Source organism: Macrosteles quadrilineatus, unplaced genomic scaffold (genome assembly GCF_028750875.1).
Source record: "Macrosteles quadrilineatus isolate MER2022 unplaced genomic scaffold, UCM_ALF_1.0 Scaffold_2__2_contigs__length_208266976, whole genome shotgun sequence".
Lineage (NCBI taxonomy): Eukaryota > Metazoa > Arthropoda > Insecta > Hemiptera > Cicadellidae > Macrosteles > Macrosteles quadrilineatus.
Window position 1 is genome coordinate 145,899,976 of NW_026542595.1, and position 17,302 is coordinate 145,917,277.

General features: G+C 34.3%; 1 protein-coding gene across 2 annotated transcripts in view; it reads left to right on the forward strand.

The window, feature by feature from the left end:
* The first annotated feature begins 3,721 nt into the window (after positions 1 to 3,721).
* The window catches only part of LOC128983897 (uncharacterized), a 138,515-nt gene continuing 124,934 nt past the window's right edge, over positions 3,722 to 17,302 (forward strand). For both annotated transcript variants that reach the window (XM_054403153.1, XM_054403154.1), the window contains exon 1: positions 3,722 to 3,859. In XM_054403153.1, the coding sequence (XP_054259128.1) occupies positions 3,848 to 3,859 (12 nt within the window). In that variant the 5' untranslated portion in view covers positions 3,722 to 3,847. The remainder of the gene's footprint in view (positions 3,860 to 17,302) is intronic.

Here is a 17,302-nt window from a genome sequence, read left to right on the forward strand (position 1 = left end):
ATGAAATAACAAAAAGAACTAGGCACGAGTCAGCTGAATTGCTGGTTAGCCTATATTAATAGTTGACTTGAGACAAATATTAAGTCACTAGCTGTAACCCGCGGGCTTTGCCCCGTTTAACTTCTTAATTTTCAAGATTATCTCGTTCGCATGGCTCAATCACGTCCTGGTTGAAGTTTGTTCGCTATGCTCACTCACCTTTAGGTTGGAGCTCGTTCGCTACGATCACTCACCTTTAGGTTGCAGCTCGTTCGCTGCGCTCACTTGCCTTCAGGTTAGCTCGTTCGCTACGCTAACTCGCCTCCAGGTTGTAGTTCGTTCGCTACGCTCACTCACCTTTTGGTTGCAAATTAGCTGTTGACATAAATGTAAAAGAAATAATAGTGCTGCACCCTGTTGGTAGTCCTTGTAACTTTAATGCTATTGAACATCATAGAACAGAACCAACTTGTTTAATTGAAACAGCTGTTAAGATTAAATAATTCCATTTCTCATAAGGTTAACATGGGAAACTCCAGAACCACTGGGGCGGAGCCCGAAAGGATTTTTGAAATAATAATATGCCTATATGTTAATCGGGAATGTGACCTATCATCATGCCAAATTTCAGCCCAATCCGACCAGTATTTTTCGCGTTCACTTGTCACAAACATACATCCATCCATACATCCATACATCCAAACTTTCTCATTTATAATATTAGGAGGATAATGGTATACTAAACTAGAACAATGGCTACTGAGTGTATTTTTTTCTTACAGCTGTGTCATGTCATTAGGAGAGGTAATGTTTTGTTTCTTGTTGCAGAACTAACAGATATTCAAAATTTAAACATTTAATATTTTAACCCATTAATGAAATTAAACTGACCCGAAATGTGTGTGTCAACATTTTCCCTCTGATAAGAGATTGCGATTCTCCAGGTGTAACTATTAGGATTGTGCAGAAAAGCTCATGGGTTATTTAAAATAAATCATCAACAAATTAAAATAAATAATTTTTTTTATTTATTTTAATCCCTTTTTTTTGCTCCTTTCCCCACAGCATTGCAACATATGTTATACCATTTATTTTGATGGTGTGAAGGACAAAATATAACTCAAATTATTTATGAAGCAGATTTGGGGGTTACTGTAATTTATTTGTATTTTAGCTCTGAATACAAACAGATAGTTAAATAAACCAACACCACATTTTGTGAGATCATATACATACTGCAAACTCCCAAAATAGCAATACAAAAAGGTCATTTTTTTAAAAACACTACTGAGGGATCAAGAAAAAATGAAAACAATGACTTGAGACAAATATTAAGTCACTAGCTGTAACCCGCGGGCTTTGCCCCGTTTAACTTCTTAATTTTCAAGATTATCTCGTTCGCATGGCTCAATCACGTCCTGGTTGAAGTTTGTTCGCTATGCTCACTCACCTTTAGGTTGGAGCTCGTTCGCTACGATCACTCACCTTTAGGTTGCAGCTCGTTCGCTGCGCTCACTTGCCTTTAGGTTAGCTCGTTCGCTACGCTAACTCGCCTCCAGGTTGTAGTTCGTTCGCTACGCTCACTCACCTTTTGGTTGCAAATTAGCTGTTGACATAAATGTAAAAGAAATAATAGTGCTGCACCCTGTTGGTAGTCCTTGTAACTTTAATGCTATTGAACATCATAGAACAGAACCAACTTGTTTAATTGAAACAGCTGTTAAGATTAAATAATTCCATTTCTCATAAGGTTAACATGGGAAACTCCAGAACCACTGGGGCGGAGCCCGAAAGGATTTTTGAAATAATAATATGCCTATATGTTAATCGGGAATGTGAGCTATCATCATGCCAAATTTCAGCCCAATCCGACCAGTATTTTTCGCGTTCACTTGTCACAAACATACATCCATCCATACATCCATACATCCAAACTTTCTCATTTATAATATTAGGAGGATAATGGTATACTAAACTAGAACAATGGCTACTGAGTGTATTTTTTTCTTACAGCTGTGTCATGTCATTAGGAGAGGTAATGTTTTGTTTCTTGTTGCAGAACTAACAGATATTCATAATTTTAACATTTAATATTTTAACCCATTAATGAAATTAAACTGACCCGAAATGTGTGTGTCAACATTTTCCCTCTGATACGAGATTGCGATTCTCCAGGTGTAACTATTAGGATTGTGCAGAAAAGCTCATGGGTTATTTAAAATAAATCATCAACAAATTAAAAAAAATAATTTTTTTTATTTATTTTAATCCCTTTTTTTTGCTCCTTTCCCCACAGCATTGCAACATATGTTATACCATTTATTTTGATGGTGTGAAGGACAAAATATAACTCAAATTATTTATGAAGCAGATTTGGGGGTTACTGTAATTTATTTGTATTTTAGCTCTGAATACAAACAGATAGTTAAATAAACCAACACCACATTTTGTGAGATCATATACATACTGCAAACTCCCAAAATAGCAATACAAAAAGGTCATTTTTTTTAAAAACACTACTGAGGGATCAAGAAAAAATGAAAACAATAATAGTATGGTACCTAATGAAAATTCAAAGTGATTTAAACTTAATTTATCTCCCATGATTGCAATAGTACATTTTAGTAATATGTTTAATATTAATTGTCATGAATTGGTAATCAAATCAAAGTACTGTATTAACATAAATAACATACTTTTTCCTGTCACTTTGCCAACATTTAAGCAATTTTATTTAATACTAGCTGGCCCGACAGACGTCCTGTCCTAATGTGGTTTTATGTCAAATGCTCGTTCATTTTCAAGATGAGCACGTTCGCATGGCTCAATCACGTCTTGGTTGAAGTTCGTTCACTACACTCACTCACCTTTAGGTTGGAGCTCGTTCGCTGCGCTCACTTGCCTTCAGGTTAGCTCGTTCGCTACGCTAACTCACCTCCAGGTTGAAGTTTGTTCGCTACGCTCACTCACCTTTTGGTTGCAAATTAGCTGTTGTATAAATTGAAAAAAATAATAGTGCTGCACCCTGTTGGTAAACCTATTAACTTTTTAATGCTATTGAACGTCACAGAATTAAATTATTTAGTTGAACCAGCTGTTAAGAATCTTTAATTCCATTTAAATATGAGTACTCAAAAGGTTAACATGGGAAACTCCAGAGCCACTGGGGCGGAGCGGGAGCCCTTTTGACGGATCTGCACCAAACTTCACACAAACCATCCTTGAATAATGCTTAATAATGCCTTAAAGTTTCATTAGAATCTGTCAAGCGGTTTTGGAGTCTATAAAGGACAAACAAACATACATACATACAAACAAAACATACATTGGTTTTATATATATAGAAAACTATGTGTTTAACATTTACTGACTGACCTCTAGCAATCAACCAACAACCAATCAATCAAGAAAACTGCACACATTAAAAGTACCCTTAATATTAATTTTATTTAATGACATGCACTTTAACATGAAAGACAGGGTTTATTCTCAAATAGAAAAAAATGTGAGGGGAAGCCTTGTATTATCCCAAGCTAATGGTCCATTATATGACTGATAAAATTAAAATGCACACGTTAAAACTTCTACAAATTTGACAAAAGAAGTCTGGAGTATCCCAAGTCAACGGTATCTATGATGACGGTCATGCGCCCTAGCGGTCGCGGCGGGAGCTACTGTCGCGGACGGATGGCAGAAGCAGAACCCTGTGGCCTGTAGTATTGATTTGTGCCGCTCGCTGGAAGTTTAGTGTCGCGCAGTCGATTTCGGTGTTTTGTTCCCGAGGATATTTAGCAGCCAAGTGCAGTTTATTGTGTAATGAAGCCACCTGTGTTTCAATTTGACAGACATAAATAGTTGAAAACCGACAATGGCCAACAGGGTGAGTAGGCAATAGTTGTCACTTAAATAAATTTTAACTCCGAACTGTATTTGCAACGTTGGATTACAATACTGTATTAATACTTTGTTTTGACACCTCAAATTATGATAAAATTTGTTATGAAACCTTTTCATTCACATCCTGCATATTTACTAAATATTAAAGTCTGTACAGAGACGGACTCTAATAAGAGAAATCATGAAAATGCCAGAATTTCGAAAACCATCACCCAGAAATGTATGGATGAATCCCACCTTCAAACATACAACCTTCGAATTGTGTGTGGTGTAGGTAGTAAATATATTTTTCTAGTTGACGTGCAAGCTCGAATCATTAACGTTTTATGTTAGCCCAGGTGTATTGTGCAAACATGATCATTGTGCACCTGTTTGTTATACGTGAGCAGATCCAGACATGTCACCAACACCAACTTGCACAAAACATGATCGTGCAACAGCACATTTCATTGTCTGAATCATTCTAGTTCACCGCCAGATAAAATTGGATTCAATCATGTATGATAAATCAATTTATTTTTAAACATAGTCTACGTAATTGTAAGGTTTGGACGATTCATTCATTCTATCACTAAAATCTAAATTATTCCCAATATTAGTCCGCGCGAAAATTGCCTTCTTATTGTTATTATTAGTAAAGGCAATTGACGTCTTTATAACCTATCTTTTAATTTCAGAACAGAACCAAGTTTAATCATCGTATAAAATTACCCATAGAGTATACACAAATTTTCATCCAAAATGGCCATTACCGGTACATGATCGCTTGTGTATGGGCATTTCTATCGGGCAGTTAAATTTTATTTGTTCTCTGTTCTTCTCATGATATTTTGACAACTTTCTGAATACATCATATAAACTTAGCTACCCTACCCTGGCTAAACGGTCTACTGTATGATGATATATGCAGTAATATTTTACATTTTACGTTAGTTGGCTACGCTGTTGATGGTAGGGTATCAGTAGAACATTTTTGGAATATTATCCATAAGAAAGTAACTTTTTATCTACCATACTATATTATGCTGGGCTATTTCCCCCAACAAATTTTTGTAGTATGCAAAAACCTCTCAAATTGGAAAGTAGTGATGAACTGCTTTAAATAAAAAAAAAACTAAACAATTTTTTAAGGCAACACACCATCGTAGATTTCTTATCCTTATGAATCAGATGTTTCGTACAATGTTCTAACGAATCTTATGACAGTTTCGTTAGTAAATTCTGGACGATTTGTTTATCTTTTTATTTCACTAACTGTAACAAAAATAGAAATTAAACTATTTGCTTGTCCTCCAATATCACAAAAGTAAGTCTTCAATGTAAAATATACCATAGGCCTACAGTTATTGCAAAAAAAAATATATAGTTGACGTTACGACTTTGGCTTCAGATTTACGATAAAATTAGATACGAGTACAGTACTTGTATTAAGGCTATTCAAAATCTATGGGACACCTGAATGTGTCCTATCAAATACATTCTCTCATACATTTTTATAAAAAATAGACACCTCCAACGTGTGATGTTAGTAATGTCAACACCACCATGAAGACCTACGTTCGTGTTGTGAAAGACTGCCACACAGTGATATTCGATACTATGGCTCCGGTGTCACGGTAGATAATTTGGTCAGGGCTGTCCAGCGGTCATATCCACGGCCCAGACGTAGCCAGGAAATTTGTAACACATTTCAAATAAATTGTATACATAAAAAAATGTATACAATTGCTTGTTACGGTTAGACGGTAATGATTGTAAGCGTTTCTTCATTTGACGTAACAACTCGATGTAACAGCTGCGGGCGTGTTGGATCATGCACATGCATGTTACATGCTGCACGCTTTAGGATTTTTATACTTGTATTTAAGCAAAGCACTTAGATTGTTTTGTTACCTATTAAATAAAATATTTTCAAATTTTAAAACATATTTTATAAATAGGCCTATAGATTAGCAAAATTTTGTTCTCAAGATTAGCTTAAATTATTTATTTGTTGAAATATTTATTTAAGAGCACTTATATGTAAAATATGAAGACTGTTGGGCGTGCTTTTTATTGTGTAAACCTGTTCGCTTGCCCTTAAGCAGTTTAGTTGTTTAACAGATGAAATACAGTAGTTCTAGCCTATTATAAAAGGGGACCGTACTTTGTTTGGGTATTTTAAGCTTTAAAATGCATGATGAGTACAGTATATACAGGAGGATTGAGTAAGAATACCTATGTACCTCTTTCTTACTGTGAAGATCAGCTGTTTCTAGCTATAGGAGCATTTATTAAAAGCCTGATCAAGGACAGCTGTGTCCAATCATTTGGTTAGTCAATCGTTCGTTGTAATTTCTAACATGTGTTTAAACTGGTTATGTCATGAACTGAAACTATCTACACATTGTTCGAAACGAACCGCAAACCATTGTAAGTGAAATGTGAAATTGATTAGATCTATTTCGTAACAAGGGTTGACATTGTTACGGCTAGTGGTTGAAGGGGAGGGTAACACAAAAGCTGTATTGTATGGAGCCGCGCCACTGGTGGTACAATACAATATCTGATACTGTAGCAGGGGACAATGTGGCTGAATTATACATTGCCGACAGTAATAAATTAGAATAAATGCTTTCAAATTCATAAAAGCCTTAAAATAAAAATGTATGGAATGCCTGTTTTGTTAAAGTTAACGAATAAAAATCAAATAAAATGTTTCTTGATAAAGCAAACATCCCTGACAAATCCCTGTCAATTTAGATTACTAACAGTAAAAGTAAGCGGATCAGGATCAGTAGAAACTTTGACTAATTTACTCAATATATTGACATTTTAAGTATCCAACAGGATCAGAACAGAATGAGTAGAACCTTAGACATTCCAAACCCATGTTAAATTTGTAGCATTTTTTTACCAAAATCGTCGTAGTTGATGTAAGCCACCGACAGATTGTGCTGATCTAAATTACCGATTTATGTTGAAAAAACAGTATTTTTTACCAACTTTAACTAATGGAATTAAGTATTGTGAGCTATAGAAACTGTTATGACCCATCAACTTGGTCAGCAACAAAGAATAAGGTAAAAAATAGAGTTTTAGTCACTAGCGCATTCTGTGACTGGCTCACACAACTACGTTCATTTTTAACAATTGGCTACAGCTGGTCCATATAGATATTCAGTGTCCAATAGTCAATGGTAGAACCATGGTAGAACTCACTCTGTCCCATTTTCTCGCTACAGTATTTTATCCTATGATATCCAGTTATTTTGTGTGTAGGCCCTATATATGCAATGATGTAGTCTAATTCGCATTGATGTAAATAAGTTAAGTTGCAATCGAGCTCTCAGACCAGTTCCACTTGGATAGTAGGAAAATGAAAAAATTCGAGTAGCCTATTATTCAAACGACTCAACGTGCGATCGATCAAAATGCCCGAAGGAAAAAAGTACCGTGAAAGCAGACGCAGACGTTGAAGAATTTGTCAAGTCAGCATCAGGCCTGGAGACAATACAATACTTCCACACCCAAGATAATCGCGAGGGTGAACAATATAGAGCACATTCCGATCTTCATATCATTCAATTCAATGATTGAAAACCAAAATAGCAAGAAAAAGGCGTGTTTTATTTCGCCTTTTGCCTTTTTGGAGGGTTTGGAGACTAGATTTGTAGGTCTGTGGTCTGGATCATGGATAAAAATCGTCTGGTTTGTGGAATATATTTAATTAGTAAAGAAAGATTTATTTTTTATATTCAGAGGCAGAGCCAATGTAAATAATCATTCTAAAGTACAAGTTATTATGCAGTATTGTTTCCACAAAAATATGTTTGAAATAATAATATTGAATGTATTTTTCATCCTAATAGCAAAACGTTAATATCCTGCAGCTTTTAAATAGGAAGTAGGGAATAATATGTTTGGTCAGATATCGTAAAAATATCCAGAGTAGGTACTATTATTACGCTAAATCAAAATATGGTTTGTGAAAATGTCTATTAAAACAATATGAACTCTACAGTATTTTTTGTCAAATGTGTCATTTTATGCCTGTTAACACTATTTTCATCGAGTTTATCAAATATATTTTAGTTTACAAGTTATGCCGTGATGCCTAGCAACCACGATTGTGTCGAAAGATTGAAATATTTCACTGTCCGAGATTTCATCTCTGAGAGGCAAAAACGACGATTTCGTGTAACAAAGTGATTAACGTGGCCCAACAAGTCATTTCCGCCGCTAATATTTCATAATCTGATCAGAGCCCGCCATGGAGTATCAAAATGGCGGCGAGTCCATCATTCCATAGAGTAATGATCCGCGTCATACTGTATGCTAACTCATTAACCTAAAATCATTGATCAAATATGTTCGGCTTCGAAAACAACCAACCTCATTAGCGAAAGACTTTGCAACGCCGAGCCGTACAAAGGTTATTTGATAAGCGGTTTGATAAGTACTGTATATTTGCTGCGATCATCTGATAAAATAAATAACGTCATCAGTACGTGTTACAATTTTTATGTGTGTTAGTGATTCGAAATGTCATTCAAACAAATAATTATGTGGAAATATTCAGAAATTTAAACACAACAAACCACGGTGTCCTGTTCATGTACTTCGTCTGTCTGAACTTAATTTTAGTGATGTTAGTTGTGAACTGATAGATTAAATGCAATTTTCCCTCACGATTAACACAACTTGTATTTGATTAATACACTTGTTTATTACTTATGGAAATGACCGCGATCAATCTCTAAATCAACATTTTCTTGTGTATAACCAGCTGTTCCATTATACTCCTGCCACATAGCCCTCTTTTTGACGAAAACAACTTCACTTAAATTTGTTATTAACCAATCAAAACCGATATTTGTTAAATCAATATAGGAGCGATATTTAGATACGAAATACAGGGGCTTCGCCTCAGTTAAATATGCTTTGACGCCATTCCAAAACCAATAAACTTCTCTCCCCCGGCCAAAGTGAATGTGATGAGGCGAATCCCCGTTTTATTGGTCTGTATCATCCCCTCTTCTCCACGGGGTGGAGGGTGGTTAATATGTTTGTGGATCTGGTTTATTACTGAGACAACTGACTGTTTAAGGGACGCTGGACCGTTAAATAGACCCATAAATGTTACAACTTGGAAAAGTTTTAAAGCATTTGATTTTATAGTGAAATATTGTTCAATTTTTACATACGTTATTGAATAGCCAAGTGAAAAATGTTTGGATTCCCATTAAAAACCTCTTTTTCATTTGAACTATCCAGGGAATATATTATAGTACACAGGCCTACTATAATTTGTTTTTGTAATGTTTATCCACCTAAAATACGTAAAATATCACGGAGCATATTTGAGTCTCAAAATGTTTACATCATCAAAACAGTCATGATTTCTAGTACATCGGTTGTTGGTGAGACCAATTTGAATGGCAAGTAAAAAAGATGGTTTTGTATTTCATGATTGATTTTATTTCTGTGTTTGAAAACATTATACTGTGTTGGTCGGTGGCGGATTCGCGATTTTCTTTGGATGTGCTTCTTACTTAGTCTCTTGTACCAAGATATTTTGTTAATCTAAATCATTTTTTAAAATGATTTTTTAAGATTTTTTCCATTTTCAATGTTGTACCTATTTTTAAATGTTAGTTCAAGGTATTATTGGAGATTGAAAAAATTGGTGAAACGATTGACAGTTTAGAAATTAGAGACACAAACAATTTACTCAATAGTACAACTGACACCAATGTATCATTCAAGAATTATTGGACACGTCAATTATTATAAGTTAAGAAATTAATCCTACTGTACCTTCAAGATACATAAACCTTGCTAACGGCTGGTTAGGATTCATTTAATTAAGCATAACCTATGTTCCTATCCCCTATGGAATCACGAACACTATAAAGGAAGAGTTCGAAAATGGCATCACTTTTAGGAATTTTAAAATATATTTTGTTGACTGTGGTAAAGAAGACAACAGAATCTGAAGCCTACAGAGCAATCTCTATTGGTGAAGGATTGATCGGTTCATCCTCAACATCCATTTAAGGAGCGATTCCTAATGGTTTGGACAAAGACAAATAGACTTCCCCTTCGACTTCGACCCCTCCATTGACTCATTCTGTTGAACAAACTCCAAAATTTGTTTCTGCGTTCTTAAAAAAATTGCTAAAGCCTGAAACGACTAGTTAGATTTGAAATTTGCAAAATAAATTGTATGTTTTTTTTATATAAGTTGGTGCAAAGATTAACCTGGTCGCTTAAGTATATCACAAAGTTGGTGTAAACAGTTTTGATTTGAGAACGTCGAACGGCCTAGCTAGATGTTTTACATTCAATCAGAGGAAGTTTTTAATCTGTAATTCATTGTCCAAAACCTGACGTATCTCTCATTTTACGTATCTCTCTTATATCTCTCATCTTAGATTCAATTACAGTATTCAGCCTAGTGTGTTAGTGTCGTAGTGTGTGAACATATAATTATATTTATAAGATGAAATAATATAATTAATTCATATTTTAATATTTGTGACATAAAACATACAAAACCCAAAGCAATTGTACCGATTTGAAAAAAAACAATGCAGAAACGATGTTTTTCAATAACTTGTAAAATGGGTCCTCATTGAAGTGTGTCCTTGAAAATATGTAAATCTCAATTTTTACATATACTTCATGCGTATGTTTTATTAGGTTCAATATCGCTAGTCTGGAGGCTAAAGTGTGAAACTTATGTCCTATAGAGAGACCCGGGTTTAAGACCCGCTAATCGCGAATCAATTTTAGCTATGATCATAAGTCAATGCTATGAGTTAATATTTATCCTGTAGTGTATAAGCCCATGTCTACCTAATGGGTAAAGCGGGTTTTTTTGTAATGGCAACTTCCTCCACTTTAAGCCATACAATAAAAACGTATAGAAATATCTTACACTTAGCTTTTATTGTTGCGAACGCAGTAAAAAAATAGGCTTCTGCTTACATTTGACGAGGATTCAATAAAAATTAAGGAAAGTAAAACTCCTATATCTGAACGTTGGCCTATGAGGAAAACGGAAAACATGTTGAAAAAAGAATATTTTTTATATTCATTGATAAACTGAACTCTATTTGCTGATTATTTTATGCTGCAAATCAGTACCAATCCATTAGCCTCGCAGATGGTGTAGAATCTCAAAATACGAGTTCGTTGCAATTTATCTCCAAGATCATTGGAAGCTACAAGAGAAATGTTTCTCTCGGGATACTGGAAGTGGAAATCACAAAGTTCAGATTTATATCTCAATTAGATAATTTAGCTTAGCTGTTTGGTAGGGGTTATTTTAGATTTCACTCTTCTTGTATACTTTAAGTGTACAATAATTTGTAATAATTTATTCATTTTGAGAAATAATTAATTGGTATTTCATTCGCTTATACATCAATTTTACAAATATTTACATCCCTAAGTCAGCAAAAAAGGTTGATAGATAAAATAACACCATATTTGACAGTACAAGTTGGTACAACAATCAATACATAATTTAAAAAAGCGATTCAGTTTATGAACGCCTTCATTTCGACTTAGGTGATGTGCATTGCAAGACTGTAACAGATTACATAACAAAGCAAGTGCAGGCGTTTCTATAATTTCTATCGTGCAAATCATTTTATGAAAACTGTATTCTTGTTGCTGACTAAGATTTAAAGTTTGCATCTTCGAAACAAAACTACCAAACAATTATTAGGCAATAACGGAGGTAATAAGGTGCTATTAAATTAGTAAATAATTAAGGAAAATGCCTAATTGTTGAAACTTTAATGTATGTTATTGCAATGTAGCCTGGGGTAAAATTTAAATAATTTTAAACGTATAAAAATGAATGTGGAGTTAGACATTTTTTATGAAGTGTGATCTAATTCATAACAGTATTACTGTATTTGCATTTAAAAGCCCCGCCTTGAATTTTGGAAGTATTTTTTGCAAAATCTCAGCAGTATATTTTGTTTTGCCGTTTTTTTGCGTGGTTGAAAGACAGACCCTCATATAACAATTTTGTATTGATATATTGTACCTACTGATATACCACTTCTGATGTAGATTTATAATAATGTAAATTGGAACGGTAAATTGTGATCTTCCACAGTCCTTGTATAATATACCGTATGGCTGCAGTAGTAGTAATGCACCAGCTAGTAATGCTACAACTAGTAATGCAGCGTGTAACTACTGTAGTAATGTTGTAGCTAGTAATGCAGAAGGTAAGGTACAATCAAGCAATCAAGTCGCCGTCGTTGGAGTGAACATCTCCCGTTATGGAGAAATGGAGACGCATAATGCTAGATGCTTGATTGATGGAGATGAAATGAGCTTCTGAGTCCTGGAATGGGAATGCTATTCGGTACTGTGCTACTGTCTCGGATAATGGTGCTTTCATACATTCCACTATATTATTTATTTCTTATTTTGCCAATTAGTAAACTATTACGGTAATTGTTATTAATAAATGTTTGATCATTCCTTATTTGTCGTTTGGACAGCAAATGTTTAACGTGTAATTAATTTCTTTATCTGGACAGTGCAAGTGCTTAATCAAAATACACTTTATTGTATTGCAACAATAAATCAACAGTTTAGGCCTTTTAAATTATAAATGTTTAACGATAGATGCTCGTTGTTCAAATTCACACTTTCAAAAATAACTTAGTACCATTGACTATAGAGCATGGTAAGTCAATGTTAATACTTTTCCTGTAGTCGTTACATACTCGTATACGGTATTCTACAGACAAGGTTCATACAGTACCAGTATTTATAATGAGAATTTAATTACGGATGGACTCGCGGGAGTACTTGCCAACTGAAGGTAAGATAACGTCTAGATAACAGATAACACACTCAGAGTTGCCAACTTGTCGGCAAGACACGCGAGTTACGTTGGCACACCTGTTGCAGTCTGTTTCGCTAATTGTTCCCGGGTGAAAACCATGTGATAACTAACTTTTAATTGTTTTGTCTGGTTACCTTTTTCTCCAGGATATAGTTAAACATAGAAAACGTCTGTACTCAGCATTTAAATACATTTTTAGGTGTTTTTTGTATTGTTTGATCGCCTTGTGACATCATAATACAATCATACACACAATGTTTAACAAATTTATAATATGATCATACTATCTGTACACAGAATTTATCATTGAGCATCAATCCGATGCTGGAGATGTACCAAAAAGTTGCTTAAAATCTTACATTGTTAACATGAGGATTTTGCTAACGTGTTCACAGTTTGTACGTGTTTGTCAACGGTAAGGGGTAATTTAAAGCGAGTTAAAACCCAAAAATGTAGAGTATAACTTAACCTTTATTCCACAGCGCAAACTGGCTATAGTGTATTTCATGACTTTTACTTACAGTAAGATAATATTCTTACCAGACATACAAGTAGACTAAAATCATTGACTATATATACCTACAGGTAGGTAGGTATATATAGTCAATGCTAAAATGCAAGTCCAAAGACAAGTCGCGGTTTTATGAACGGAACGTTTGATAAAAGTATGCATAAAAATCTGATCACAGGTATTTTACATGCTAAATACGTATAGTATGGACTTGGTGGCAGACCTCGAGATTTTAAACTTTCAGAAGCTGTAAATTGGTTCTAAAATGGAAACTATTCTCCTTGAACGGTGCTAAGATTTTCATTGATGAATATGGCTGAAATAAAAAAGCTCGATCTGAGACAATAGTAATACTATCATATCATTCATTTAACACTCATTCTTCAATCATCATCACTTAAAATACGCCCCCTGGTGAGTGTCGTACAGATATAATCAATCTGTCCAACATCAGCAGTGGGTGGGAGAGGTGAGGTAGCGCAATTGTTATAGTGTCGTGCTGAATCAATTCAATCAATACATCAATACTCGTCTTTAATTCACTTTCGTCAGGTAACAGCCAAATCTCAGCGTTATGTTAAAATATTGTGTTCAAGTTATCAAAGAAGTGGTATTAAAATTTTAGTACCTGGGGCATTTATTGTCCATTAATTTTAGCCAGTAGGTCACACAGGGTAAGAATTCGGCAACTTTGTTTATGACAGCCACGTAGTATGTTTTCTGTGATGAAAGCTAATCCCTGCACTTACTTGAAAACATATGAAGCAGGTCAAAATTTGTGAACAAACATTCGGCTCATTTGAAAATCGAGTGTGTAATTTAGCTTTAGGTTATGTTAGGAGTGTTAACTTGTTTGACGTTTGAGTTTATAATCTATTCTGCATTTCATTCTCTTAAATTTATTGAAATAATTATCCAGTACGTATTCAGGATTAACCCATCGACGTATAATAACTCCCGATGAATTAACCTAACTTTAAATTGTTAATGTTGACCAGGTTTTGTCCAATCAAATCTTCCATCTCCTTTCAACTTCATCGGTGACTTTCTGTGTACATGCACTATACTTACTGTTGAATTGTTAGTAGTGTAATGGTAGTTGCAAACACCAAAGATAGATACAACCACGGTCACGGTTACACTCTAGTGCCAACCATCAACCATCAACCACACTGCCAAAAGACCACGGTTGAGCGACAGACCGCGTCTGCCAACCACTGGTAGTGAAACTTCATCTGGAGTATATAACTTGTGTCATCTGTATCATTTACAATTACTAACATTGAGATAAAATATGACGAGTAGTTATAGTAAACACATACAACACTCTTGAAAGTATTCGATAAAGAGGGACATCTCTCTATGAAATCCTGTGACACTAGTCCCGTTGACTCAGTAACACTTTTTCTTGATTTAGATTAAATACAATTTTTTTAGCAGATATCCTTGTAAATAACCACAACTTATAGAGGAAGTCATGTCTGGCATGAATGTTCGTTCTAACACCCACAAAATAGTATTTCACTCATTCAAGTGCGTTACTTCTGTTTGTGTACTCTTTAAACTCTACTTTCAAGAATAAACGCGTAAAAAGTATATAATGGAATGAAAACATAGATTTTGACATAATTGTGTCAAATAGTAGGTTACATGTACAGTAAAAAGTGATTTCACCTATTTTTATGTTGGACGCGCATTTATCTATTTTTAAGTAGAATTAAAATTAAATCAGAGACGAGATATTCGTTTTAAGCAAGGAACTAGAAAGTGTAACGTAGTTATGTTCTGTAACTATAACATATAGCGTGTCGTTGAGTCAACAATACGCTCAGTAATCTTGTAACCCAGTTTTGTCTAACTTCCTTAACTTCCTTGTGTTTTTTCATCGTTATCACAGGAAAAAGAAGGAAGTGGATTATGTAGAAGGAAAATAATGAGTTATATTAAAGAAAACCCGATGCATGAAGTAACATACAGCCACGATCGTTATTATGTTTAATAATCAATTGAAGACCTTCTTAGATATAAAAAAACTTTGTAAAAATCTTTGAGATGAAGGTCTTCCCACACTACCTATGAAGACTAAAATTAATCAAAAGTTTCAATATAAATTATTATAAATATTTGTTATATAAGTGTCTAGTAACTTTCATAGTTCTTATTGTAAAGTGAAAGAAGATCATGGAACAATAATTGAATTTTAAATAATACAGATATTAGAGTACCTCATACTAATGTACAAAACAATCTGTTTTAGCAACTGCTTGTCACTAAGACACAAATTTGTACTTAAATAAATACAAGCTTTATCTTATTTTAAAATTTTCTGAGTATTGATTGGAGCTTGCTGACAAGTTTTGTAATCTTGCTCAGGCCATCGAATGTATTTTAATTTGTTATTGGGTTGATTGAAATTGTTTAGTATCTCAAAAAAGAGCATAGTTTAATTGATTGTTCCAAGAGGCTTAAATTCTCATTAAAGCTGTCAAAGTCAATACATACTTTATCAGTGATCCAAAATGATCAGTTCTAGAACAAAGTTGTAAAAATTTCATGTAGGCCTATTGCTTGCAGCGTTACAGTAACACTATGTTGACAAGTGCGTGAACGTATTCCAGTAGGGAAGTAGCACAAGCTAACGTTAACCGTGTAATCTGCAATAATCACAAGCCGTGAAGAAGATGATTGCAGCATACCCGAAACGTCCCCATCCGTGACAATGACCATTCGATTATTCTGGATAACTCCGTACATGTAGTTCTTACTTTGGCAAGGTGTATAAATAAGTTTGTGTAATCAAGTTACGGAAAGTAAATAAAGATACGTCTCATAACACTTAAAACATATATTTACGCTTATACTGTTACTCACAAGACGGTAAATATACAAAAAAGATGGTAAGTGGTGATCGATTTCGATTGGACACTCCAATCATCATCAGACCCAATAGGCGAGTGCTGATCAAGAAGAAGTTATGTAATCAAGTTAGTAAATTTAATTTTGATTAAAACTAAAAAATAATCAATATAGAGTCCAAGTATGGCTGTGTTTAGCAATTTAAACTCAACCATTTTATCTTAAATTACTTGAATTGACTTATTGACTATGCACATACTTTATTGTTGATCGGTATGAGATTCTAGATTCGTAAGTATTTACTTACAATTTAAATTAATGAGATCCCTAGAGTTTTGCATTTTTCGAAACATTTTTTTCATGTAGAATCTAGGTAGCCTACTGTAATCTTCCAATGATTGACTATAATCTAAAATATATTGACGTCAATAACTGGAGCTGACGTTCTCACCTTGTACTATTGCGAATGTCTGCATGGATTGTTTACAAACATTGACTCTAGAATGACGTTGTACTGATAGCATTCTTTCGCTATCTGTAATGTAGTAACTAGGAAACACAAAGAGAACGAAACATTAGTTTTCACTTTGTCTTATAAAAGTTGAATAGGCTATTCATAATAGTTTCCTAATAGTTAATAATCGTCCTGTCCTAATGCGGTTTTATGTCAATGCTCGTTCATTTTCAAGATGAGCTCGTTCGCATGGCTCAAGCACGTCCTGGTTAATTTCGTTTGCTATGCTTACTCACCTTTAGGCTGGAGCTCGTTCGCTGCGCTCACTTGCCTTCAGGTTAGCTCGTTCGCTGCGCTAACTCGCCTCCAGGTTAAAGTTCGTTGCTACGCTCACTCACCTTTTGTTTGCAAATTAGCTGTTGTCATAGTCTTAAATACCCCCGCCGCAGCAAACCTGCAGACTAAGCGAATTTCCATTTGACTGATTGGATTTACACTGAAATGTCTACTTAAAAATATAACATTTATTCCCAATTTAAATAGAATTAGTTTAACAAGTACTTAGGTTTGCTGCATCAGGGAGGGTAAAATTGTTTTTTTTTTGGAAAATGTTAATAGTAAGTAAGAAATAAAAAAAATTTCCAAATTTGATCAAAATATGTTCATAAACAAGCAAACTACAACAGTTTACTTATTCTCCATAAGAATAACATGGGAATTTTAAATTTACAATTTTTTTTTGAAT